Source organism: Dysidea avara, chromosome 10, assembly GCF_963678975.1.
Source record: "Dysidea avara chromosome 10, odDysAvar1.4, whole genome shotgun sequence".
NCBI classification, from domain to species: Eukaryota; Metazoa; Porifera; class Demospongiae; order Dictyoceratida; family Dysideidae; genus Dysidea; species Dysidea avara.
The window spans coordinates 17643546-17669994 of NC_089281.1; the positions used below are offsets into that span (position 1 = coordinate 17643546).

At 39.2% G+C, this 26449-nt stretch overlaps 8 protein-coding genes across 15 annotated transcripts in view; 3 read left to right on the forward strand and 5 right to left on the reverse strand.

Moving 5' to 3' along the window:
• Nucleotides 1–26449, reverse strand: part of LOC136268611 (signal transducer and activator of transcription 4-like) — a 55576-nt gene that overhangs the window by 20585 nt on the left and 8542 nt on the right. Inside the window, exon 1 of one of the 5 annotated variants that reach the window (XR_010707063.1) lies at nt 13989–14107. The exons of 2 other annotated variants lie outside the window; for them this stretch is intronic. The gene's annotated coding sequence lies outside the window, so the exon portion shown is untranslated. Of the gene's footprint in view, nt 1–13988; nt 14108–26449 lie in introns of those variants that run through there. 2 more of the 5 variants (XR_010707062.1, XR_010707061.1) reach the window with 2 other exon arrangements.
• LOC136269282 (THAP domain-containing protein 2-like) lies at nt 100–8948 on the reverse strand. 2 transcript variants are annotated; one of them, XM_066064812.1, is made up of 2 exons: nt 8757–8948; nt 100–8706 (listed from the first exon to the last, which is right to left on the reverse strand). In XM_066064812.1, exons 1-2 carry the CDS (start codon nt 8869–8871, stop codon nt 7865–7867), a joined length of 957 nt encoding a protein of 318 aa, XP_065920884.1. In that variant the 5' UTR covers nt 8872–8948; the 3' UTR covers nt 100–7864. The 2 variants fall into 2 exon arrangements, with proteins under 2 accessions (XP_065920884.1, XP_065920886.1); XM_066064814.1 differs by having other exon boundaries at nt 8757–8942.
• Nucleotides 266–1885, reverse strand: LOC136236801 (uncharacterized). The gene is made up of 5 exons (XM_066027034.1): nt 1865–1885; nt 1387–1820; nt 1061–1321; nt 767–874; nt 266–614 (listed from the first exon to the last, which is right to left on the reverse strand). Exons 1-5 carry the CDS (start codon nt 1883–1885, stop codon nt 266–268), a joined length of 1173 nt encoding a protein of 390 aa, XP_065883106.1.
• On the reverse strand, nt 9068–10040 carry LOC136236802 (uncharacterized). Its single transcript, XM_066027035.1, has 4 exons — nt 10008–10040; nt 9757–9960; nt 9526–9684; nt 9068–9424 (listed from the first exon to the last, which is right to left on the reverse strand). The coding sequence occupies exons 1-4, from the start codon at nt 10038–10040 to the stop codon at nt 9068–9070; spliced, it is 753 nt and encodes a 250-aa protein (XP_065883107.1).
• On the reverse strand, nt 9141–11200 carry LOC136236351 (uncharacterized). Its single transcript, XM_066026495.1, has 2 exons — nt 10146–11200; nt 9141–10092 (listed from the first exon to the last, which is right to left on the reverse strand). The coding sequence occupies exons 1-2, from the start codon at nt 10990–10992 to the stop codon at nt 10082–10084; spliced, it is 858 nt and encodes a 285-aa protein (XP_065882567.1). The 5' UTR covers nt 10993–11200; the 3' UTR covers nt 9141–10081.
• LOC136267957 (MKI67 FHA domain-interacting nucleolar phosphoprotein-like) lies at nt 14223–19212 on the forward strand. Of its 3 annotated transcripts, XR_010706840.1 has the most exons (4): nt 14223–14282; nt 15575–15681; nt 17815–17931; nt 19096–19212. XR_010706840.1 is itself a non-coding variant. In XM_066063174.1 (3 exons), exons 1-3 carry the CDS (start codon nt 15529–15531, stop codon nt 19156–19158), a joined length of 333 nt encoding a protein of 110 aa, XP_065919246.1. In that variant the 5' UTR covers nt 15499–15528; the 3' UTR covers nt 19159–19212. The 3 variants fall into 3 exon arrangements, 2 of the variants coding, with proteins under 2 accessions (XP_065919246.1, XP_065919247.1); XM_066063174.1 differs by lacking the exon at nt 14223–14282 and having other exon boundaries at nt 15499–15681; XM_066063175.1 differs by lacking the exon at nt 14223–14282 and having other exon boundaries at nt 15499–15681; nt 17815–17935; nt 19096–19211.
• LOC136268607 (tripartite motif-containing protein 2-like) overlaps nt 19540–26449 on the forward strand; it is a 33847-nt gene continuing 26937 nt past the window's right edge. The window contains exon 1 of the mRNA XM_066063987.1: nt 19540–19606. The gene's annotated coding sequence lies outside the window, so the exon portion shown is untranslated. The remainder of the gene's footprint in view (nt 19607–26449) is intronic.
• On the forward strand, nt 19692–22000 carry LOC136268711 (E3 ubiquitin-protein ligase TRIM71-like). The gene has a single exon (XM_066064154.1). The coding sequence runs from the start codon at nt 19692–19694 to the stop codon at nt 21882–21884; it is 2193 nt and encodes a 730-aa protein (XP_065920226.1). The 3' UTR covers nt 21885–22000.

Consider the following 26449-nt stretch of genomic DNA (forward strand, 5'->3'; position numbering starts at 1 on the left):
GGGTTTTCCTGGCAAAAAATCACCCAAAAACCAGCACAATACCTGTCACAGCACCAACTGTAACGAAGACAGAAGGACGCCAAGGCTCAATCGTTTCGGAGGGATAACTCGCTTCGTTTTGGCTCACATAAGACTGGTAATAATTTAAACAGAGTGTACACTTTTATACATTATATCACGTGCACATAATGATGACATCATATAATAATAACACACATTACAAGTGTTCAAGTCCTGCTTGCAATATAATTTAGACAATCACTCCTCAGTCTCGACATCCTCCCGGGAGAGCAAATAAAATAGAAGTTGGGTTATCCCTCAAACATTTATGTATTCGTTGTCGGGCGATCAAATGAGCCTTCCTTTTCTTATCATGTTTAGTAGAGTATTGTTCCTGGTTATTGATATCATCATTTTCAGTAACACCATCCTCAGATCTTCTATTGTCCATCATAGTTATCTGTTCATCTGTTTTACTAGGCAATTCCAGTGGATAAAGGTGACATATAGCTCTAGCAATCACACCACCACTTGGTAAAAGAACCTCTGCTGATCTAATTTGACCATCACGTCCAGTTGTTAACTTCTGAATTTTACCTAGTTTCCAACTACATCTAGGGATATATCATCTTTCACCAATACTATGTCATCTATTTTAGGAACTCTTAATGTTGAGTGTCTTGAATTTTTGTGATAGATAGGTAAATTTTCTCGGAGATTCAGTAAATACTCCTCCCTCCAAACCTTCCAAAACAAATCCAGATACTTCTGGCCTTTCTTCCAAGTCGTAAACAATTGTGTTGCAGTATCTCTCTTAGGCTGACAATCCTCATCTGTATGATAACTATCTTCTGTGGATGGAAGACCCAGTTTCCTGTTAGTAACCAAAAAATGTGATGGTGTCAACGTAAAGCCCGACTGAAAGTCTTCATACATATATGTTAGTGGCCTCGAATTAAGTACTGCCTCGATCTCTGTCAGCAAGGTAGCTAGTTGATCCAAAGTAAAATGTTTTCTTCCCAAAGCTTTCTGTAAACATCGCTTAACCATCCCAACTAACCGTTCATAAAGGCCACCCTGCCAAGGGGCCAAAGCTGTAGTAAAGCTCCATCTGATACCCTCACTAGAAACATAACTTAACAAATCCTTGTCTGTAAAAACTCTCCTCCACTGTTGATTTATCACCGTATTTGTAAGCTTGAATTGAGGAGCATTATCTGAAATAATGGAATCAGGCTTTCCTCGTCGTGAAATAAATCTTCTCAAACAATTTAGAAACTGCTCAGCCGTCAAACCCAATACCCACTCCAAATGTACAGCTCTAACAGTTAGGCAGTGAATAAACACACCCAAACCTTATGTAACTGACTTCCCTCCTTAACATACACTGGCCCCAAGTAATCAAGTCCAGTAAATTGAAAAGGATCAGATCTAGCCACTCTCTCACGGGGCCAAGGGGGCATCAGTGGCAATGGGAAAGGGGTGCCTTCGTGTCTACGACAGATCATACAACATGATAAAACACTTCTTACTGCCACTCGACCCTGAGGTATCCAATACTCCTCACGGATTTGTGAAAGAGTATGTGCAACTCCAGCATGAATCAAGCGTTCATGCACTTCTTTAATTAGTAACCGTATAAGTACTTCATGCCGTGGTAGCAACTTTGGACATTTGGAACTGTCAGTAGTTTCAGCATTTAGAAATCGTCCATAACATCGTAACACTCCATAGACATCTAACTTCAAACCAAGCTGGTGTATCAAACAGTGTTTTCTATCTTTCTCAATAGCAGTCAGTACATCAGCAAACTTTCGTTTCTGAACAACAGACACCCACAACAATGTTGCTACCTGTAAATCACCTGCACAAACTGACTGTCCATCAGACAATGAACTCAACACAAAGTACAGTAACTTACACCTCCTTTCAATTGATTCCCTAATCGACTGTGTCAAAGTAAGCCAGATTCTTCTCCTAATAAACTTTAAACAATAAACAGTAACTCTCAAAAGCCTTCTCAAGGAGGAAAACTTCTTCTCATCAATTCCACAAATTGAGTTTACATTGTCAACATCATGACTAATGACTGAAGTCGTTTCATACAAAGCTCTTGGAACCCCACATTCCAATCCTTGTATAATCTTGGGTGTCAGTTGAGGTATACACCATTCTGGCCAGATGTTCTCTGCATCTTAAAGCCACGTAGGCCCATTCCACCATAATTTGGCTTCCTTAACTTCAGACACTTCTAGTAGGAAAATCAGCAGAGTTCTGGTCAGATGGTACATATCGAAAAATAACATCAGATTCCTTTAACACTTCTTTCACTCTATTCTCAACAAAGGTGGGCAACAGCTTGTTGGTTTTCAACCAATGTAAAACACATGTTGAATCTGTCCACAAAATCCGTCTCAATGATGGTAATTTCAACTCCCTAGCAACAAAATTTGCTGCTCGTATTCCAATGTTAATAGCATGTAACTCTAGTCTAGGAAGTGTAATATTTCCTTTCATCTTATGGGTACCCTTTGAAACCAATCTCATCTTTGAAAAGACAAGGTTTACCTAGACAGAACCCTGTTTCTCTACACGAAGATACACTGCAGCTGCATAAGATTTCATTGATGCATCACAAAACACAAGCAGCCTATACCGTTCAGTAGTGTCCACATTGGCAACACATCACTTTATCTTAAGAGTAGACAGCAGTCTCAATTCAGTCAATATTTCATTCCATCTCTTACATAACTCTTCTGACAAAGGCTCATCCCATGACACACTCTCCATCCACAGTACTTGAAGAAACACCTTCCCATAAAATGTCACCGGAGTAACAAGACCCAATGGATCAAAAACCTTAGCCACTACTTTCAATACCTCCCTTTTTGTAGGGATGACATCCGAGTTACTAAAATTAACTCCTCCAACTTGTAGGTTATATTCTTTGTAATTCCATGGCATGCCAAAGGTCTTAACAACACTTCCTTTGACAACTTCAGTCTCCGGCAACAAACTAAGGAATTCAGATGAATTGGAGATCCACTCCCTTAGATTCATAGATGCCTTTCTAAAAATGTTCTTTGACTCGAAATAAATCCTGTGAGCTTCTTTCACAGTACCAGCTCCAAGTAGGACATTATCAACATAGATGTTCTCACTAATCTGTGAAGCAACAGGTGTGCCAATCTTCTTCAAATGATACTTGATTGTGCCTCCCAACAAAAAGGGACTACAAATAATTCCAAACGGAACTCGACAAAATCGGTAAACTTCTTCAACCACTTCTAAGCTTTGTAAGTTCTTAAACCAGAGGAACCTTGTTACATCTCTGTCCAACTCCTGGATACCAACCTGCAAAAAGGCTTTCTCGATGTCAGCAAGCATGACGATTGGCTGGATCCTAAAACGAAGCAGGATACCACACAAGTCTGGTAATAACACAGGGCCTCTGTGAAGACACTCATTTAAACTCTTCTTTCCCCTCCTTGCTTTGGCTGAAGCATCATACACAATACGCAATTTGGTTGTACTCTTAGCTGGTGTCATCACTGGATGATGAGGAAGATAATGGCATTGTTGACTTGTCCTTGTATCAGTAGTGACCTTCTCCACTATTCCTTGCTTAACTTGACTAGAAATAACTTTGTCATATTTCTCAAGTAGATTTCTATCCTTCTAAAAACGTCTTGCCAAAGATCTAAGTCTACCAACTGCAATATCCAAGTTTTCAGGAATATCCAAGTTCTCATATTTCCATGGCCACTGTATCTGATATCTACCATCCTCAAAACAAATCGAGGAATTAAATGTTTCAAGAGCTTTATCATCATCAGTTATTTCCAATGGATCACTGATTCCAATTGTTTCCAATCTCCAAAAGTCTTCATTGAGGTTTATCCGCAATGACGTCATCAAATAAAATGGCGCCATATAGTGGGTTTTTAAAAAATATTTTCGAGCATAGAAGTCAATGGAAGCCAAGAATGATGCTTCGCTTTCTACGCCCCATGCGAATGATGACAGCCATTTGGACTCTGGTATGGTTATAGATTGTAATAGCGAATACCCATAAGCTGTTTTTGTCTTTCAAAGGTGATTTTTGGTATGACGAGGAAATGTTTGTGTTTCGCGATGATGGCCACTATTCGGGAACTTTTCGGCCGATTTGGAAGCCAGCATCGACCTCCCCGGGGATGATGTTTTATTGTTGACTGAAAAGGATGTCCCTGGTTCATCCCTAAGCGGCAAGGAACCAGCCGAATTAGGCATTGTGCAGTTGAAACGATGGCTTGCTTGTCGTGGTGCTCCAGTCACAGGGAAAAAACCCCAGCTTATCAAAAGGTAAATGTACATATTAAAACATAAGTTGCATTTAACAAAACATTCTAATAGGGTCAAGTTATACATTCAGTATGGATGGGACAAATATTTGGTGGATCCAGATCATGGTATTAACAGTCAGTGAAAACTGGCCACCACTTGAGGTTCATCCTCTACATGTATAAGGTTAATGAAGTCAGTTCCAGCACCAGAAGACATCCTGTGGACAAATCGACTCTATAATTTGCCAGGAATCACCTTTGGTACAATCTACGACCATCTCATTGATCGTAAAGTTGTATTGAAAAAGATCAGTTATTTAGAGAATATTGCTGATGAAAGGGCTGAAGCAGTGTTGCAGCATGCTTCAGGTGATCATGAGTGTAGTAATTCCACGTCCATTGATTATACTAGAACCCTCGATAAAGTGTACCGCTTTTATCAAGATGGGCACATACAGAAAATCAAATACCATCCTTTACCTCAAGTGCCTGATCACTCATGTGTTTCAGCTGCTGTATTACCTTCAATGAAAAAGGATCGTGTTTACAAAGTGATTATTTTTTTTTGTGAATCCACAGCTCGTGTGGCACAAGCTTGCTGTTCATGCCCAGCAGGTCTGTCAGGATGTTGTAACCATGTTACAGGCACCCTTTATTGCTTGGAAGATTATATCCACTCTGGGTTGCAGGATGATGAACGGAAGGGATGTACTGAACGTCTGCAGACCTGGAATCGTCCTAGACAAAGAAACATCGAAGCAATGCCAATCGATGATATACATCTTGTCAGAAAAGAGTATGGTGTGAAAAAGCGGATAAAGGCTCACAGAATCAATGAGTGGGACTGCAGACCCGAACACAAGAGAATTCTTGATCCTAATTTAGCCAGAAATCTCAGAAAAACATTGTCACATGTTGAACAAATGAAAATAGCTAGTGCAAACCATGCTCTTTGCATGGCACAGACCCCAGCACAGAAAAAGAAGGCTGCCCAAACTAAATCTTTACTTGAAAGATATAGCTCATCATGCTATCTTCAGTTATTGGATGATGAACCAGCTCCTGTTGATACTCATCTAGATGAAATTAAGAAAGAAAGAGTTTTAAGAGCTGCTGAACAGAAAAAAAAGCTTTTAAATGAACTAGCTGCCAAACTTGATCAAGTAAACCATGATCATACTTATGCTTCTTGTAGCAGAGAAGTTGAAGACAGTACATTTCCTAGTAACGACACTCCTTCAGGGCAGTTGCATGGCATGCAGTTGTACAAAAGTGAAGTAGTTATAGATGGAAAACAAGCTAAGGAGTTAGAAGAGAAAACCAGAGAGCAAGCATCTTCGGACTTGTGGCACAGCCAAAGAAAGCTAAGGATTACAGCCTCCATCATGAAGGAAGTGTGCCATCGAAGGGTCAGCACAAGTTGCACAGCTTTTGTGAAGAAAAAGATCAACTGTGTCTCTTTAAACACCACTGCAATTCGCTACAGAAGAGAGCATGAGAAACATGCCATTGATTCTTATGTTAACTACCAATTCAAGCGTGGGGTAGCTGTTGAAGTTCAAAAGTGTGGACTTGTAGTTGATGCTTTGCTGCCATGGCTAGCAGCTAGCCCTGATGCAATCGTATCTGATCCAACTCTAAAAGAGGATAGTAAGGGGTGCTTAGAGGTTAAGTGTCCCCTTTCATGTGAAAATTTGTCTATTTTCAAGGCTTGCAGAACCGTGGCTGCATTCTGCTTGGTTGTGGAGAGAGATGGAAACATGTGCCTGTCAAAATCTCATTCATACTTTTATCAGTTACAAACACAGATGCATGTGACCAGCTTACAGTGGTGTGATTTTGTTGTATGGTCACCTCTTCATGAGCCGTTTGTTCAGCAAATCAAATATGATGCAGATTTTATGAAGTCAGCCATTTCAACAGCTGGTAAATTCTATTTTGGACAATTTTTACCAGCAGTTGTACCATACATGATCATGCCACCAACTAGTAGACCATCACCCAGTTCCTCTGTACCACCAGTTAAATCACCCAGTTCCTCTGTACCACCAGTTAAAGTTGTAACAGGCAGCCGTGCCCAGATCTCCAATAAGTTACCACCCAAGAAGGCTTCATTGTTGACTCCTCCTTCACACAGTGGTAAGGAGACCGAAACAATTGCATCATCTGATGTCAAAATTATGGCTACTAATAAAGTAACCTCATTGCCTTTAGATTATGTCCTGCAACATTTACATGTTGTGAAGCATGTAGTCAAGGGAGATGGTAGCTGTTTATACCATTCCATTTCCCATCAAACTGGACTAATTCCCCATACTTCTCAAGGTGATGAGAAAATCAGTTCTCAAAGAAACATAGCTTCACGCATGATGTGGGACCATCCAGGTGTTCGTACAGAAACTGATATGTCATTTTTGCAGTGGTTAGAGAAGAGACAAAACATTCTCAGTCATAACAGTTGGGGAGGTGACCTAAATGTCCGTCTAATGGCTATTGGACTGCAAAGAGATATTATTGTTGTTACTGCTTCACATGATGGTTCTACATATGCCCGAAAATATTTTTCTCAACCACCACCACTACCCAAGATGAAAGGAGGCATTTTTGTTCCATTAACAACTGAAGATCTTTGCAGTCAGTGGAAGTTATGGAAGCATGTACCACTGCTGATAATTTATAACGGCCAAAACCATTATGACTCTACTACAGCTGTAAATTTAAATTAACTGTAATGTTATTTATAAAAAATCATGAGTTTTATTTGATTGTGATAAATTAATTTTAATGAAATACTTGAAATCAATAAATGTACTGTACAAAAGGATTAGGCTACCAAAGGTGGATCAAAGTTTGTAAGCATACAGCACACATAAATTACTTGATTTATTGTGTCCCACATTGCGGCAGGCAATACATTTTGTAAAATATGAAAATTCTTTACTCTTCCTATCGCTCTTTCCACATGGACCCTTAACTGTGCTATCTTTTTAGTTAAAATCACATACTCACTTGCCATTTGACGGTCCGATTTCAAAAGAAGGGGTACATTCAGACGTACCCCAAGAGGTGCTAATATGTCTTGCATAAGAAAGCCTTTATCAGCCATGATTTCGTCACCTGCATCTAATTTCTCCAGCAGCCCACTGACTTCCACCTGCCTTTTATCTGATATTGATCCTTCATAACATTTGGACACAAAAGATATGGCTCCACTAGGGGTTATACCCAATAGTACTTTTACAGTGTTCTTATTTTTGTAGGTTGAAAATGTGCTTGACTGGGATGAAAGTGATGAGGGTCGTTCAATGGCAAACTCAGTTGCATCAATGATCACACGGGTGTTTGGATAGTTACGTTTGAAGATTTCTGGCATATACTTCTTGACTATATGCCAGGGTGAGAAACGTTCAATAGCTTTAAAGCTGTGATACATAAGGTTAATCCAGGTTGTTGTTGTGCGAGATACTGTTGACTGAGACACTCCAAACCTTACAGCCAAATCCCTTTCATACAGGCCAAGACACAAGGGTCATAAATAGCTACTCTAGTAAGGGAAGTTTACAACATGGGCCATGTTTGGTATCACCACAAGCTTCCTTGCATCTCCTGCTATCCCATTGTCTCATAACTTTAGCATCAGATTCAAGAACCTGTTCGTAAAATGTAGCTAGTGTTGCATAATCTGAGAATCCAGTATAAAACTTCACTAAGTCACTGTCCTCCTTTATGTTGTCAAGGCGAAACAGAGATTTTGTAGAGGTTCTTTGAGATTCTGCAAGTTTATCCTGCAGTTGTTTGACTTGCAGCTTTAATCGTTCTATTTCATCAAGTAAAGCAGTTTTAGTGGCAACATCTTCCTGATCTCTACTGTAATAATCCTCAAAATTGTGTGCATCTGAAGCATCATCTGTAACTACATCTGATTCAGAATCATCATGTTCATCTGTGGCATGCTCACTGAATTCTAAACTAGATGATGCCTTCATTGAAGTGACACTACGGCGATGAAATGATTTACTGGTCCACTGAAAAACTGAAGGCACAGCAGTGGGCAGGAGATGACGTCTGGAGTTGGGTTTATCAGAGGTTGGAAAATAATCACTTGAAGTGAAGTGCTCTGAACAAACCTTTGTGTACTTATTTATAACAAATTCAGGACCAGGGTCTCTTTTTATTTTAATTATCCACATCTTCATTCTATTACTATCTGTAGGAAAAGAATGAAATGACACTTTTGAAAGTCCAAGTAGTTCTTTTTCTTTCTGTTGAGCAGATGCATTTTTGCAATCTGGTACACAGCAGTAATTTCCTTTCCAACTTGCTTCCTTAAGCTGGTTAAAACCAACAGATTTAAGCAGTTTGCCTCCGTTCTTCTGTGACTCTAAGCATAAATCATACAATCTTGAACTCAAACGTACTCTCACAACATACCTGTTTGTTGAAATTCTTCGGGGCTTAAATCGCATAAAGATAAACCCAAGACGGTGGGAAAATCAACAGCGAATGACGTTGCAGACGAGTGGCCATCATCGCAAAACACAGGCATTTCCTTGTCACACCAAAAATCACCTTTGAAAGACAAAAACAGCTTATGGGTATTCGCTATTACAATCTATAACCACACCAGAGTCCAAATGGCTGTCATCATTCGCATGGGGCATAGAAAGCGAAGCATCATTCTTGGCTTTCATTGACTTCTATGCTCGAAAATATTAAAGTCCCCCCCACTATACGGCGCCATTTTATTTGATGACGTCATTGCGGATAAACTTCATACAAGTAACTGAATCATCAAAACATGAAACCATACTCATTTCAGGTAACATCTTATTAACCTCTGTCATCACAAGACAACTTGAAACATGTTGTTGACAACTTCTGATACTGTACTTTCCTGTAAGAATATATCCTATCTTTGAGGATATCAAAAACAATCCTGATGGAAGTGTCAACTTCTCAGTACCCAAGATGGTCCAAAAATAATCAGACCCTATTAAGAGGTCAACATTCACTGGTTCTACATCCTTGGGAACAGTGTCAGCCATTTTCTCTGGAGAAATTGATAGCAAAACTCTAAATCTGATGGCTGTATTGGGCCCCTTTGTATTGGGCCTGTAATCTTATTTATCACATTAGCATGAAGTGGTAAACAAGAATTGTTTTTAGTTATCACATTAAAGTGGACAACAAAGGTGTTTACCTGCTGAGGTGTCCTTGCAGCAAAGGTCGATACAGACAGTAACTCCTCACGATCACAAGTTAACTTCAACTTCTTAGCCAGCTGGTCAGTTATGAAGGTACGATGATTTGCACTATCTAACAAAACTTTTGCCATAATGGTTGCTGATCCATCTGCTGTCTGAATAGGAACAACTGCTGTCTATAACAAGACTTTTTCTCCAGAAGCAATTAAAGCTTGATCAGTGCCTACACTTGCATTAAGAGTTTCAGTGGGCTTATCTTGGCTCCCCTCTGTTACTACATTACCAACACCATGGTCAGGAACAACATTCTTTCTCACTTCACCATCACCAAATCTTTGTGGGCATATAGCTTGATTATGGTGTTGTTTTTTCCCACAATAACAACAACCATATCTCTGAGGTGATGAACAATCAGTAAATGTGTGTCCAACCTTAAAACAAAGAAAACAACGACCCTGAGTTATCAGTTTCCGCTTACGTTCAGCAAGTGTTTTAACTCTGTCACATTCATCATTAAAGTGGTCACCTCTGCAGAACACACAACTAGGACTTCTACCTCTTCTCTGTACATTAGTAGTAAAAGTGTCAACAGATGCCTGATTCAATAACTGCTTACCACCTCCGGACAAGGATTGGCTCTCCTTTTGTCCTCCTTCATGTCTTACAGGTCGATAATCATAATTCCTTCCTTTGGAATTAGCCACTCTTCGATAAGCATTCTCTTGAACAATCACATATCGACTCAATAACTTTCTCAATAATTCCATTGTCCATTCTTCATCACATTGTTTTGTGCTTTCCAACTTTAAAATGACTTCCAAAGAGAACTTGCTCAAAATCTGGTAAACCAGCATCCTCTGATTGTCAACTGTCTCACCTTGTGACTCCAACTGTCTCAATATTCTCTCAATATTATTGTGAGTGTACTGAATGTCATTGAACTTGCACGAAGAGGTTGGAAGATTCTGTAATTTGGCATAAAGCACTTCAACTATTGATTCCTTACTTCTAAATCTCTCCTTTAAAAGTTTGAGTGCTACGTCATAGTTCTCATCAGTTACAGAGATGCTTGAAATTGCAACAGAAGCAGCACCTCGGAGAGTTCCTTTGAGATAACTGAACTTTGACAAATTTGGTATCTTCTGCTTATGAACAGATGAATGAAAAATATCCCAAAATTCTGGCCACTTTAACAAATTTCTATCAAATATCGGTAAATGCAACTTCGGAAGATGTACTGATAACTGTGGATTGTTTACTGTAAAGGTATCACCTGATGAAGAAGAGGTCAAGGTCGCAGCTTGTACTTCCCGTGTAGCTTGTACAGTTGCATGGTCAATTATAGGTTGAAGGTTAGTTTGTGTTGAGGTGAGCATTTTCTGGTAGTTGGCTTGTTCTCTCTTCCTTGAGATTAATGTTACTCTTGCTTTCAATCTGGATATCACTTCATTGGCGGCAAACATGAGTTCAATAAATCCAGTTTCGCCATCTGTCGCTCGAGAATACTCTTTCTCTTCAGTAGCCTTCGCGTCACCTTTCGCTTCCTTAAGAACGTTCGACCAGTCTTTGTTGCATTTTTTCTAGCAACAAAACGTTAGTCGTGAGCCTGTTCAGAAAATCTTCTACTTCACTCTCATATTCGTCCAGTTCCTGTTCCTTGGGTTTATTCTCCAACAAACCATTCGCTGACTCAATGTACTGCTGTAGATGGGCCTTAGCAGGTCCTATTATCTTCCTTATTGGTCCAGACAATACCATCCTGGCACCTTGGCAGTATTGGTTAGGTACGTATAACCAAGCCCAAAAGTGCCTTCAGTATGATCCTAAAGGCTTCCAATAAATTGTTTCAAAATTTAAAAAAAATATTATTTAATGGAGTTTTTTACTGACTAACTGTCTGCCTGCCTGCCTGCCTGCCTGCCGGCCTACCTGCATGCCTGCCTAATGCCTTCAGGCAAGCGTAACTCGATAATGGCTAAGGCTATGGGCTTGATTTTTTCACTATTTGATGTTGCTTCATCCGGAGACATGCCTTTTGAAAATACCGCAGTGCATACAATACATGCATCATGGACTTACCTTTGTCCTCCTTTGTGTCCCATTTCTTTTGCTGACAGCCCAAGGTGTCAATTCATGGTAGTACAATGTATGGCTTCCCTACAGTATGTTTATATATGGGAATAGTCCATATTTTCTGTACTGACTGGATTGATTGCAGAGGCGATTCTAACACTATTCTTCGTTTGTAACGCTGTGTAACGGGCTGAACATAGCTGAAAGTGAAGCGTAATGGCTGCTGCACTTTCGAGGCAGTAATTGATAGTTTGGGCACGCATTCAGACGAAAACATTACTTCTGGTGCCATCCTTTCTTTTGATGTGGTATGCATGGGTTCACCAGTCATAATAATGTTGAAAAAAATAAATAAGTGTAAGGAAAAATTATAGAAAAAAAGTAGGGAAACAAGGGAGGTCGCCTGCACCTGCAGATATTAGGGATTAAATGTTCGCTAGTATATCTGTAGGTGTAGGCAACCTCCCTTGTTTCCCTACTTTTTTTTTTTTCTATGATCCCTAAAATTCCTAATTCCTGACACTTGTATATATATATTATGGACATCATGTGCCAGCAACACGTGACGAACAATTTAACATTGATGATGTAACTATTCACAATGACACATCGGTAACACGACTTTTTGTGACTAATCACTGGACTGGACTGGAACACTGGACTGGACTGGACTACTGGACTGACATATTTTTACACATGGTAAGGTTGGTTTTATTAGCTAAAGGTCTTTATAAGGGACATGCAGCCTGATACTACTATGAATATAGAACAGTGACATAAGTAAAAACTGTGTCTTCTAATGATTTCACTACTTCTTATCATGCTATATGGCACTTGTACACTTCTTACTGCTGTGCTGCAGGGAATGTGATAGTGATGGATATCCAAAAATTAACCTAGCTACCATGATATCACCTAGCTACCATGATATCACCTAGGTACCATGATATCACCTAGCTACCATGATATCACCTAGCTACCATGATATCACCTAGCTACCATGATATCACCTAGCTACCATGATATCACCTAGCTACCATGATATCACCTAGGTACCATGATATCACCTAGCTACCATGATATCACCTAGCTACCATGATATCACCTAGCTACCATGATATCACCTAGCTACCATGATATCACCTAGCTACCATGATATCACCTAGCTACCATGATATCAAGAGTTTATTAATTCTTAATGATATCCTTGAATGAAACAAAGTGATGGCAAACCATTTGAGACACATGTACATGTAACTGAGCTATCCATCCTAGACCAATCTGTTCATATATCATGATGACTGCTATCATGATAGTTCTCACATGTACACTACTAGCTTGCCTACACATATAGCTGTGTGACCAAAAATAATTATTAATTCATTAGTGTTGTACAAGCTTGCTGCTATCTCCAAGACTTTATCGTTGGTTAACCTTCACATTCCCTGCAGCATATTGATTGATTGATAAGGAGTACATTTACTGTAGAGCATAGTAAGTAGTAGTAAGATCACTACAAGTCAGTGTTGCTTACTCTGACTATTCCTCACATTCATCATTTTAGTAGTAGCTAGGAGGCTGCAAGTTTTCTGAAGGCCCTTAGCTAACAAGACTCAACCTTAGAATGTGTAAAACCAAAAAATATGCTGGTCCAGTAGTCCAGTCCAGTGATTAGTTGTACCCGACTTCTCGTACTTTTTTCAAAAAATGCAAGAAAACAACATGAACTAAGATTGCATTAGTGATAATGTACTGTTCATTTCTCCTCTGAATGAAACACTTTAATACAGCAGTCAACAAACTGCTCTATAAAGCAACCAAACCTGTAGCTGACTGGTAACTTTGTGCTAAATTTAAAAAGTGTGTATTAATTAGTACAATGCAATGCCACAGCTTCTGGTTATACAAAAACTCACAAACTTTCTGGAGACATGTCCTCAAACATTTACAATTAGTTATCATACGTCAGTACACTTATATACATCATCAACTTAGTTTATACTTGTGAAAATAGCAGGAGAGTATCTGCATTTCACAAGTGCTTTCATTATGGTTTATGACTAGTCAGGCAACAGTAGTCATCCAAATACAGTGTATGGAACCTCCATTAACGGACACTCCCTGTAATGAACACCTCCTAATTATGGACACTATACCATGGTCCCTACCACACTCAACCTCTGTACAACAGACAATGGTACTTCAGCTAATGGACAACCTATATGAGTACCCCGACCATACTTGGATCTGGATTTTAACTGTTTAAGACAGCTGTATGGCTGATACAACACAGGGGGTGTAACTGCACAACCCCAAATAATAGACACAATATATTGTATGACAGTTGTATGATTGTTCATACATTTAGTAAGCTTACATGATTTACCTCTCTAAATTCCGAGTTGCAGTTCCTTAAAGTCATCCCTCCTCAAGATAATCCACCAATACAACTGGACACAAGTAACTCCACTTACAAAAGACAATACACAGTGAACACACACGATCCGCACCAATTTAATTAGAATACTCACGTGCCTTAGAACTGAGTCCCGAACTGAGTATAGACATACATGTAGATAATATACTTGATAATATATATCTATGATATAGAGGACTGATCCAGCTATATACTTCGGGAACATTTACGAAGGGCTTCAAGCTGAGATTATAAATGAAATAGGTATGTGAAGAATCAGCTGTGTATACTATAGTAGCTGGTTAGCTGTGTAATGCACCTATCAATGTCACGCCCCACCTACCCCAGGTCGGGCAGCGGGTGGGGATTTGTAGGAGATTCGTCACCCAAACTCATCCCCAGGGTAGGGGCATTTGCAACACAAATAGCCATAGCTACTTGGCCATATTGTTAGTGATTCCTGAGATAAATAATACGAATTAGTAGGGGATTTGTAACTCAAAGTTGACCCTAGGGGTGGGGAATTTGTCATCTAGCATTTACAAATCCCCACCTCTGGAGTAGGTGGGGCTTGACATTGATAGATGCATAAGCCATGTGTGTATACAACGTTGATGCATAAGCCATGTGTGTAATCAACGTTGATTTCCTTCTAGAGCTGTGAAACTGGTCAGTATATGTGACTGGATTTTGGAAAAACGATCCAAATCGCACATTAGAAGTTTCGAGATAAACGGTTTTAAAGAATTGAAGCCAGCATAACTCTCCAAGGATAGCAAGCACGTGTATGAAATTTACACAAAAGATGCATCAATCTGTTACCTTTCAAGCCACTTCCAGTACTTGTAGCTGCTTGTACAGTTTCCCGCCAAATAAGATAGAAAATCTGAGCAGTTGGACGAGCGAAGTAGTATGACGAGTGCTCACAAAGGGGTGGAGGCTGGGGGGTGGCGGGGAGGGCAAGAGATAGACCTCAAAATGGAGGCAGACCACGATTGGAGTCCAGACACAAGATTACAGGGCTGTGCTGGCTCCTTAGTGGCTGATACGTAGCAAAATCAACAGAAAACACGTCTGGCCAACATTACAAGGCTGTCCACCAGTAAACCACTGACTCTTGCCAAGCCAGGTCCTTCACAAGGCCTGAAGCCACCATTTGAGCACTCCACACCACCCAGAAAAGACGTGTGTAAAAACCAGCCTCGTGTAGTTTGAGTAGTGCTGAGGGTCAAAACTTGTAGTACGATAGTGTAGCTATCCACTGGTGGTGTTAGTTTGATTTTGCCTGATGTGCGATTTGGATCAGTTCTGTAAAATCTGGTCACATATCATAACCAGTTACTGAGTAGATCAAAGCTGCCAGTTATCAATTGTAAAACATGAGTGAAAATGTTGGAGATTGGTTATCCAGTTATGCAAAACAAACTGATGACTGAATTTATAAAATAAAAAATATCTAGTTGGACAGGTTGAGCAAGTAAATTTTTAGAGCACTATTTCCTTCACTGTTATGTACTACCTTATAAGGTCATGTGTTCATGTTGTATTTGCTGTAGGCAAGTTTGTACCATCACACAAGGTACACCCACTAACATTCAAGGGATGGAGGAAACATTCTAGGAGGATAAACCGACTGAACTGGTCTTGTCTTCTTCACAACCGGGTATGATGTGATCATGTTATTTATGCTGCAATAGTATAATTGGCCATACAAGGCTGCAAATCGGCCATATTTTCTTTGTTATGAGTACCAACATACTCGGTCTATACACCCACACAGATCCACCCATAAGTCAGTATGGTGAGGCTAAACTGTTTTCTTTCTTCATAACTGTGTCAAAAACTCTTTAACACAATGGTAAAAGGTGAATAGACATCTGGCTTTGTGAGTGTTCCAGCAAGAAGTGGAATTTTATTGTAATTTCAGAAACCAGACCACTTACCAAATGGTCAGAAAGTATTTCTAAATACTCTCTATATAGTTGTGAAATAGATCACATAGTGATGCCAAATATCATGTTACCGTCAAACCATTGGCCAGTGATACTGTCAGCAATGGAAAATTTGTGACTGCATACTGACTGTTGTATTAGAGAGTATTCATCTATGGCCACTACTTTGTTGGTTTTCCGTTTTTCATCAGAATTTCTGCAAATGATTAGTGTGGGCAACTTTACCATTTGTAGTCATGAGCTGCTCTATTAAAATGTGGCGTACGTGTTATAAACAATCGAAGCATAAATTTGTAGATTAATGAGAACAGTTAAGGAGCTCTCCTCTTTCATGAACCAATTGTGGTGTGATGAAAGCAACACGTTTGACTGCAAGAAATATGTGACTTAGAGATGTACTGATCTAGTATCGGATCAGTACCAATCTCGACAATTTGAGCAAAATTGGTAGAACTGATTTTCTGTTGAAGCCACTGATTCATGATACCAATTTTTCTAATCACCATTTCTCAAACATACAAGACTTCTTCTATCATTTCTCTGCTCCATTTATGAAAAAGCTAAAGTATAGTGCCATTTCTTTTGCCTGGTGCCCATTGAAAACAATGAATAGTGCTACACCATATCAAATAGGCTAAACTATTAGAATCTCTGCTACAACAGCCTACAAACCATTTCAGGCAAGTCTTGGTAGGAGCATGCATTAAAATATTTGTGAGTGCTGTCACTGCTGATTGTCTGGGTGGTGTAATTGAGATTGGTATTGACTCCAGTAACAATGCTGTGATCATCATTCAGCTAACAATTGACCAATTAGCTTAGTCTGAGATTATAAAATGCTATAAGAACTACCTGTCAAGATCAGTCATCATAATAGGTAAAAGATGTCAGATCGGTACAATATTGGTAGATCGGTAATAAATTTCCTAGATCGGATCGGTATCAGTAAAGCTCAGAAAAGTTGAATCGGTGCATCTCTATATTATGTGACCGGCACTGACTGCATCTGCGAAAACCCGACATAATGACACAAGCCTAAATTTTCAGTATAAGCCATTGATTGCAATGGGTAAAATATTTGCGTAATTGAAAATAATTCATAATTTTTTTAATGCTTTGTTCTTTGTGAAGAAAGGGTCTAATGATAAAAACCTGGACATCATCTTATTTGCCTACTCAGAGGAGTTCAAAAATCTTGGTTCATTGCAGTAGACTAAAGGATATGTGTGTTATGGGTGTTTGTTTAGTCACAATATTTCTTCACTGATTTAGTCTCTGTACATAGTGAAGAAAAGTGATAGAAGGAAAAACCTATTCATGGCGAACAATGCAAGTTGCGACTCTGTACTACATTGTGTTGATAAGTTACAACCATATTTGGAAGTGCCTGTAATTTATTTTCGCAGTACTTACTGTACAAATCGATCTTTCTGTTGTTGCTACTTTGTAGGGCTGTAACTCCAAAAGTTAGTGGTATATGAGGCTGAAACTTTGCCAGACAGTACACTTGGCTAAGTAGATTAAAAATATTCAATAATAAAGAATTTGAAAAATGCACCATTAGGTCAGGTTTTTTCGCAGATCCAGTCACATATCCATTCATCAGATAGTTGAAGCTAAATACTGGCAGTAAAAGTGCATGTAAATGAAAATGAAGAAAAGAAACTCAACAAATAGTGAAACCATTACTACACAACATTTTCAACATCTAAGTCTATATAAAGCCACAAGGCCAAAAAGTCATAAACTACAAGAGTGGAACTTCTTTTAGCACTTTGAGACCAAATTGTAAAGCTTGTTTGATGTGTTAAACACATAATGTGTTATGTATCACTTCTTCACAGGTGATGGTTAGAAACAAGGACAAATACCAGAGGGTGATAGGTGCTCTGATAAAGAAGGAAAGACGGAAGGGACACAGACTAAAGGAGTTAGGAATTGACTATGATTTTCCTGGATATGTAAGTGAGTATTAATACACCATCTGTGTCACTGCTATCTCACCATTGTGCACGCTCCTCCATGCCAATTGGTTAAAGTTGAAATTATATACCTTTTATGCAATTCTTAAATGATGCTTTTATTCTTAAATGATGCTTTTGAAAGACCATTCTTAAAACTCAATTCTTTAGGCTAAATGTAAAGAGGTTATTTAAACAAACTTGATGCTTGGGTTGAAATATTTCCATTTGCAACAAGAGAGTCAACTATGTTACTTTAATACAGCAGACGTGTACTGTAATAGAATTGTCGATTACACTACCATTTTGACTACATGAAGTATGACCAGAAATTCCAACCCCTGGTGAAAATATACAATACTTTGAGAACAGATGGCATTACTGGCTGCAGGTAGGTAACAAATTTTGGTGTTAACACTGTGTGTCAGGCTTGGTCACCCATTCAGATACCCTATAAAAGTGGCATGAATCTAATTATATCCTTGAGCTCCAACATGAGTTCTTTTTATAGAAAATGTATGGGAGATGAATTACATTGTTTGCCAAGTAGAAAGGTGTTCCAGCTCATGGATAGAATCAGGTTTTATTGGTCAGCAGTGCCAGACCAGTCATTACTATGAAACTAATGAGCCTACCACCTAAGAATACACAACCCCCTTAATCTGGCAACACTATTTTAGGTGCCTGTAAGTGTAAAAATAGGGTCTGGTCTGTATAGTGTTTAGGACTTGTACTTAGGAATGTGTAATTACACTGCGGCTTGTGTTAATGATCAGATGGGACGCACCAGTTTTCAGTAATGGTGGTACAAGTCCTTATATTAATGCTAACCCTATTTTTCGGGTTGCTTACTGCCACCTAAAACATTATGGGATGCAACTTAAATAGCTATATTAGCTAATTGATGATGCTACATAATTAACAATGTAAAGTGATATACATAATTAATTGTTTTTGTCCATGGGCCACCTGTTTGTTTTATTTAACCGTTACTAGCAAAACAAACCTGTAGTTTTTCTCTATATACAAGATGCTGTAGCTAGAAATTTGAGTTTCTTCCACTTTCATATCAAAAAACCATTTGACTGTATGGTGTATGTATTTCTTTCCCAACCAGTGGGATAGTATACTAGTGTATTATCCTACCATATTTCATGTGTGTAGGCTGCAGTTCTGCCAAAGAAGTCAACCAGAATAAAGTTCAGTGCATCAGATGAAGATGACTAGACACACCATACACAATTTATTATACTTGTCTGTAAATTATGCACAGAGAGAACCATCATTAGTAATAAGATGATACATACAATACGTTATTAGTCCTCGGTCTCATGCGACCACAGTCAGATCAAGCAAAATGGGATCTTGTGGGCACGGCAAGATGTGTGTACATGTAAACAAAAAGACTAACAACAACAGCAACAACAATAATTAATTTTAATATTAGATATGTAAAAATGACTCATGTTTAGAAATAGTGCCAAAGATTAGCCACGCCCCCAAAGACGTGCGTGTCATGTGATATCCGAAAAATGCTAGTCCACTACCAAGAGTTCATAATATTTCATACAAATATTATGAACTCTTGACTATACTAGTCTAGGGTTTCTGTTTGGCCTATTTACTCAGATAGCAGTCGATAATCTCGCGACCTGTTTTGCACTGAGTATCGAAGGTAAACAAATACATGTACACTGCTGCTGTGCATTTATCCTTTGGCTACTGGCAGTCGAGTTTCCTCAGCTCCGAACCGCATAAAAATGGCCGCAGAACGAATGAAGAAGGTAGCTGGTCACCTGAATTGTGCAGTATGTTACGAAGTGTACAAGAAGCCCAAATATCTCCCTTGTTATCACTCCTACTGTGAAGGATGTATAGAAAAAGTACAGAGAGGTTCTAACATCATTTGCCCCGAGTGTAGAGAAACGAGTGTGGTGCCTGCAGGAGGTGTGAAGGAATTACCAAACAATTTCTTCATTAATCGTCTACTAGATGAGGTGGATTTGAAACGTAAAGTGGAGGGAGAAGAGGAAGCAAAGTGTGACGCATGCGTAGAGGAGGGTAAAGCAGTAGTGTTGTGTGTCGATTGTGTGCAATTCCTTTGTGATGTGTGTTACCAATCTCACAAGCGCTTGAAGGTGTACCAAGACCACAGTGTATGTGAACTGGTTGAATTACAGTCAAAGAAGAAACAGGTTGATGTCCAACCCAAAGCAAAATCCATGTTATGCCCTGACCATGATCTGGAGATGAATTTCTTCTGTGAGACATGTGACCAGCTTGTGTGTCACTACTGTATTACCATTGAGCACACTGGACATGTGCACAATTCTGTGAAAGTGATGGCAAAGAAACACAGGAAGGAACTGGAGAAGATGATTGAACCAGTTGAGGAAATGATCAACAAGTTGTCTACATCATGTGAGGAGGTGGTAGCTGCTGGGGAGAAGATTGGAGCACAGGCCAGTGAAGTTGATCAACAGATTGACTTGTATTATGATGAACTACACCAACGACTAGAACAACAAAGAGAAGAACTAAAGAACAAGTCACGAGAATTGTCAACTAAGAAGAGAAAAGCAATTTCAGTTCAGTTGGAAGAAATGGATTTCACTAAAGCACAAATGTTGAGTGTGAAGGAGCTGAATGATGCAGTGAAGAATGGATCAGACCAGGAAACATTGTTCATGAAGAAACAAGTAGGTGATGATGTGAAGAAACTAACTAACTGTTATAGCAAGTTGAAGACTAAACCAGTCGAGTTAGCCACAATGGTGTTTGCTCCTATGAAAGAATACAAAAAGTCATTTCCACAGTTTAGCCGATTGTTTGAAGATGTTCCCATACCAAACAATTGTGAGGTCACAGATATTCCTACACGACCACTTGTTGGTAGCAAGATTGGCTTTACCATCATCACCAAGAATCATAATAATGATCGTTGTTCCAAGAGAGGTAGTCACGTTATTGTACAGACACAATCAAGCAGGGGAGGAGATGTTGTTCCAGTAGAAGTGAAGGATAACAATGATGGGAGCTACTCTGCATCTTTTGTAACTAAACAAGTTGGAGAAGTGAAGTTGTCAATTACCATTGAAGGGAATCATATTAAAGGAAGCCCCTACACTATTATGGTGTACCCAAATTACAAAACTATGAACAAGCCCAAGAAGATAGTGAATGATGATGGGAAGATGGGTGAGCCATGGGGTATTGCATTTGGTAAGGATGGAGTGTGGGCAGTAGCAAATTTCACTAATCATTGTGTATACATATTTGATAGTCAAGACAAGTTGATTAGAAAATTTGGTAAATGTGGAACTGGCAATGGTCAACTGAATAGTCCAGGAGGGATAGCATTTGATGCCAATAACCACTTGTATGTGGCTGATTACTGTAACCACAGGGTGCAGAAGTTTGACATCAATGGTAGGTACTTGTTGCAGTTTGGACATCAAGGATCAAATAATGGTCAACTGAACCATCCAATAGGTGTCATAGTCCACAATGATAAAGTGTTTGTTGCTGATAGTTTCAATGATCGTGTCTCAGTATTTCATCTTGATGGTCAGTTCATCCACACTATTGGATCAGGACAATTGAGTGGTCCCTATGATGTAACAGTCACTACTACAGATCAATTACTTGTTGCTGATTATTATAATAATTCCATCTCCAGGTTTACACTTGATGGTACATTTGTGGACAAGTTTGGTGATGGTCAACTGAAGAGACCAACTGCACTTACCACTGATCAGTTTGGCTTTATTCTTGTAACTGAATATAGTAACAATCGTGTATCAATCTTTGACCAAGATGGAGTGTTTGTACACAGTTTTGGATCCCGTGGTTTTGCTAGTGGCCATTTCTCTAGTCCATACGGAATAGCTGTTAGTCCAAACAATGATGTGTATGTTACTGACTGTAACAACAAAAAAGTTCAGATATTTTGAAATAGGCACCCTTAGCTAGTTGTGTTGGATTTTACTCTGATAACATACAGGTAGTGTTAGTTTAGTACACATACTTATGCATGCATTAACATGTGATATTCTGCTATGTGTATATTTGTTCATTGCAAAAATATTTAATTAAAGGATGGATGGTGTATTGGGATTAGAACTATTATTACATTATGTCAACATGCAAAAGTTATAATGATGATGGTGTGGCATATTAGCATTATGTCCTGTGTAATTGTAGGAAAGCCATAATTTTATGGTTTTAAATTTGTAACTGAAACACAGCACAGAATTTAATACAGTTATGTACGGACTCTAATTTGATCCCCATTATTCAGTACCGTAACCTCTGAAAACCCTAAAAGCTCAGCTTGATGCTAACAAGTTGCGTTAAATTAGCAAACATGTTACAATTTGGATTATCAGTGTAACATATACACAGTCTTACATACCTGAGCAAAACTTCCATGTCACTATGTGTAACTATGTGACCTCTTTATCTGAGCATATACCATGCACTAAAAATTTTCTGTAAGCCACACCTCATGAGCACACTACTTCTTTACCAAGACAGGCTGCTAGAAGCTTACCCACATACTTCTGCAAAATTAAAATATGGATAGTTATATAATATCACAAAATGTTTCAATTAGTAACAAAAAAATAACCTATTACTATACAACAAGTACATGTGTGTGTGTGTGTGTGTGTGTGTGTGTGTAGAAAAGTGCTAGACTATAATTGTACAACAATGAACTGTCATTACAAAATATTGCCAAATTAGAAATTGGCTGTGGTTGACAAAATCTCATGCTTTGTGTGTGATGTGTGTTCATGATGAAAAGTTTCCCGTGGGTGAAATATCGGTGATAGCAGTATCTCCAAACTCATCGATGAAATATGTTGGCAACTGTCCCATGTGATGATTTGGTACAGGAGATCCATATGATGATGCAAGGTCAGATGTCTGCAGAAACAAATGTGGGTGTGGCTAGTGATCATGACAAGTTGTATGGTGCTTACTTCAGACATTCATCATACTACCATGATATGATGAACTATCCTGTAAAAGTAGATGAACGTTCATATATTGAGTTTTTTCCATACTATTGTTGGACTGACACCTCCACAAGGGATCGGGCTTGACTGTAGAGGACTCCTGATTGAAGATGCTGGACTATTAGAATTGGTGAATGATGACCTGCAAAAATTATGGGTGTGGCTGCTGATTACATGTGATCAGGTAGGCGTGGCTTACAGTGAGCCTGCTAAACTTGTGATAACCACTCGTAGGTCATGTTTAAGGTAACCTTGAGCAGTGAACTCTTGTTCCTTTTCTATAGAAACAAAGGTATAACAAAATGAAAATGTGCACACTTTAAAAAACCACCAACCTTGTACAGTGAGACACCTGTTTCTCTATGTTGCCTAGAGAATAGGAAAGGAGAAAGTGTCCATGTCTCCTACTTCTTTAGTGTGAGTGCATGTATCATCTATTGTTTACATGCACACTACAGGTGCATGCACACACATGCGTGCACACAAACGCGCGTGCCCACACACACACACCCATGCAGTGGCAGATTTAGGGGTGGGTCAAGGGGGACACCCTCCAAAAAATTTTAGTATACATGTCAATTGTGCTCTATATGTCATAAAAATCTCATCCAGTGATTTCTATTTGTTACTTTTAGCTGCAAATAGCTACCACCAGTCTCTGTCATAGACATGCTATACTCCCACGACTCCCAACAGCCAGCCTATATATATGTTAATTAAACACACAATTAAATATATTTGAGTGTTGTAGAAAAGCTGTGCATGTATGAGTGGTATTGTATCATCAAACAAAATTCTTTAAAACAAACAGTAAATTTCCTTTGATTTTTGTCTAAATAGCTATATCGCTGTGCACACCAAAATCTTGTTAAATGTATAAACCTTTCAAGGGAGTGCATTCCAACATCCTGTCTAGCGAAGGGTACTGGAAACTCTGACCCTTCAACAAAACATCAAAATTGAGGTATTAAGATCGAGATACCCTAATAGAGCAGTCACCTCTAATACAACAGTCGAATACATAACAATTTTAAATCTATGATCTCAGATTAGAGTCTACTTTTAAAAATTTCCTAGGGAGCATGTCCCCCAGACCCTTTATTTCCTGTAGTGTTATTTCATTTTGACCCCACTTTCCAAAAGTCTGGATCCGCCCCTGGGCACATGCGCGTACACACATATGCATAGACAGGCACATGCTCACACACACGTGAGCACACACTACACACACATAGACTTACCCTTCACCCATACAATACTGACACCACCAGGTTCAGACTCAGTGAAACGTACAATAAAGGTACCAGGTCGACACTGCAACAACATTTCATGAGCTTCACGCTTGTCCACGAAGCCCAATATTAAACTGTGTGGGTGTGGTAAGCACTACAGCCAACGGTAGCCTACTCATTCCACTCCCTGTGAAGACATGTCTTGATGAGTTCACTGGTCTTGTAAAACCATTCCCAGAATGTGAAGTCTCGGTCTTGCAAGTGTTCCTGGAATAGAAATTGAGCACATAAAAATTGCAAAGCTTTAATAACCCTTAAAGCCACATTAAACTTTTGAGGAATGTGTGTTTACACAATACAGCCTAATATGGTAACTTGGACTGCCTAACTCCATTAGCCCAAAACCAGATGTTTATCTAACGGAAGCACTGTAACAACAGAGGGTAAATTACTTGCTATGAAATGATGAAGAACAGTAACTAGTTTTATTGCAATGCCACATTCCACACTTTGTCCACCATCTTAATTAAAGTTAACACCCCGTTCACACTACCCTCTAACCCAGGTAGAGCACAGCATGGCTCGAAACAAGTTGCAGTGTGAATCAATCGAGCCATGCCGAACTGGGTCCAGCACAGCACGACAAGGAGAGGTGGGCTAGCAAGGGTTGGCCTGGGATAGCGTACAGTGTGAGGTACAGTGTGAACGTATTCCGAGCTGGCCAACTCAGGTTAACAATATAACTTGCTTCTTTTGGCTACACAGCAAGTATAATCTATGCTCTAAAGCCGTTCTTCAAAGTGGCTACATACGATGTTCTGTAGTTCTGGTCGAGGTTCTGGTATACTTTGTGACGGTTATACTCAAACAATGCGTTAATATTCCTGGAAAAAAAGAGCACCCAATAGCTTAAACATGGTGTCTATAACATTGATGACTTATTTCAGCTGGTTCTATGCTTCCTCGCTAGTGCCTTTTATCAAGCGCCTAAATAATCAAAAGCTCGTGTGCTTGTATTAGCTAAGTATTATTCAGTGCTCGCACTATCGAGCACATGTCAGATGCAGTAGTGTGAAGAAGTGCCAACCTGAGTTCAATAACTCAAGTTGAAAACACTCTGGTTAACCGGGGATAGTGTGAATGGAGTGTTACTTGCCATTGATGAATGGAAAATCAGCCAATGAGAGAATGGGATCAACTGGCGATGAGTTATGGATCATTAGTCTCGTGTAGCCAGACCCTATTTCTCCGCATGGCACTTATTGGATGGAAATTATAAGAGCCTGCTCTGAAAGCTTATAGTTTCCAATTAATAAGTGCCCTGTGGAGAAATAGGGTCTGAGACTAATGGATCATTTTGTAAAGGATTTGCGTGTTTACTAACTGAAATTTATTCCGTACCATGGTATATTTTGGTCCTTGTACTTTCATTGTAGGATAAATCCCTAGGTATCATTTAATTCCTTATTACATCATGAGTAAACTGACATTGATTGCATAATTCAAAAATTACAGTGTTTTGTTTTCAACCTTGTTGTCTAGCAACTGATATATCAACCTATGTGGCATTAAGGTAGCCTTCTTTACTATCATGCTACTGTAACATGTGTGCTACATTGGTAATACTATAAGCTACGTCATCTGGGACAGGACCAGGAGGCTGTACAATGGCTCACAGGTGAAGGTGTGGGTCTAAAGCCCCACTCACTCATAAAGCAAGCCATGGGCAGTCAGCATCTGCTTCCCACTTAATACAGGTAGGTAAACTACATACTTGCTCCAGGAAATCAGACACACACATACATACCAGAGCCACATTATCTTTACTTAGTGACCACTTTATTATAACAAGTAGGTCTCAAACATAACCAAGGTGTACTTCATGTGGCTACTACCGTGTACCTGGAAATCTTCGAGGTATGTATATTTCATGGTTATGTATTTTGTCAGGACATTCGTGTTTTAAACTTCATGGTTGTCTCTTAGCCCAGGATTTTTGTATTTAAATTTCACGGACCACTGTTGCTTGATTGGAAGATTTTTGTTCTCAATCACATAGCTACAAAGGGTCTGGATTGATTTTTACTTTAAACATCATACAGATTGCTGAACCAAGTAGCACAGTAGTGACAATGTGTGAGTCATAGTCTGGTCTTGCAGTAGGCCAGCTTCTTTCATGAGCCACACCCACTTTAATTGGGAATGTGTGATATTGTTTGTAAGCATTCAGATATGTGGAGTACACATATGCCTACAAACAGTATC

What these genes read in the sequence shown, in the direction of transcription:
- LOC136236801 (XM_066027034.1), bottom strand. Translation starts at nt 1,885, where the DNA reads ATGGACAGTCAGTTTGTGCAG. An exon ending in TGGACAGTCAGTTTGTGCAG is followed by an intron (nt 1,821 to 1,864) that starts GTGATTTACAGG and finishes TCTGTTGTTCAG; the next exon opens with AAACGAAAGTTTGCTGATGT. An exon ending in CTTGATTACTTGGGGCCAGT is followed by an intron (nt 1,322 to 1,386) that starts GTATGTTAAGGA and finishes CCTAACTGTTAG; the next exon opens with AGCTGTACATTTGGAGTGGG.
- LOC136269282 (XM_066064812.1), bottom strand. Translation starts at nt 8,871, where the DNA reads ATGCCTGTGTTTTGCGATGATGGCCACTCGTCTGCAACGTCATTCGCT. An exon ending in CGAAGAATTTCAACAAACAG is followed by an intron (nt 8,707 to 8,756) that starts GTATGTTGTGAG and finishes ATTTATGCTTAG; the next exon opens with AGTCACAGAAGAACGGAGGC.
- LOC136236802 (XM_066027035.1), bottom strand. Translation starts at nt 10,040, where the DNA reads ATGAATGTGACAGAGTTAAAACACTTGCTGAAC. An exon ending in AGTTAAAACACTTGCTGAAC is followed by an intron (nt 9,961 to 10,007) that starts GTAAGCGGAAAC and finishes CTTTGTTTTAAG; the next exon opens with GTTGGACACACATTTACTGA. An exon ending in CTGAAACTCTTAATGCAAGT is followed by an intron (nt 9,685 to 9,756) that starts GTAGGCACTGAT and finishes GTTCCTATTCAG; the next exon opens with ACAGCAGATGGATCAGCAAC.
- LOC136236351 (XM_066026495.1), bottom strand. Translation starts at nt 10,992, where the DNA reads ATGTTTGCCGCCAATGAAGTGATATCCAGATTGAAAGCAAGAGTAACA.
- LOC136267957 (XM_066063174.1), top strand. Translation starts at nt 15,529, where the DNA reads ATGTACTACCTTATAAGGTCATGTGTTCATGTTGTATTTGCTGTAGGC. An exon ending in CTTGTCTTCTTCACAACCGG is followed by an intron (nt 15,682 to 17,814) that starts GTATGATGTGAT and finishes ACTTCTTCACAG; the next exon opens with GTGATGGTTAGAAACAAGGA. An exon ending in ACTATGATTTTCCTGGATAT is followed by an intron (nt 17,932 to 19,095) that starts GTAAGTGAGTAT and finishes TCATGTGTGTAG; the next exon opens with GCTGCAGTTCTGCCAAAGAA.
- LOC136268711 (XM_066064154.1), top strand. Translation starts at nt 19,692, where the DNA reads ATGGCCGCAGAACGAATGAAGAAGGTAGCTGGTCACCTGAATTGTGCA.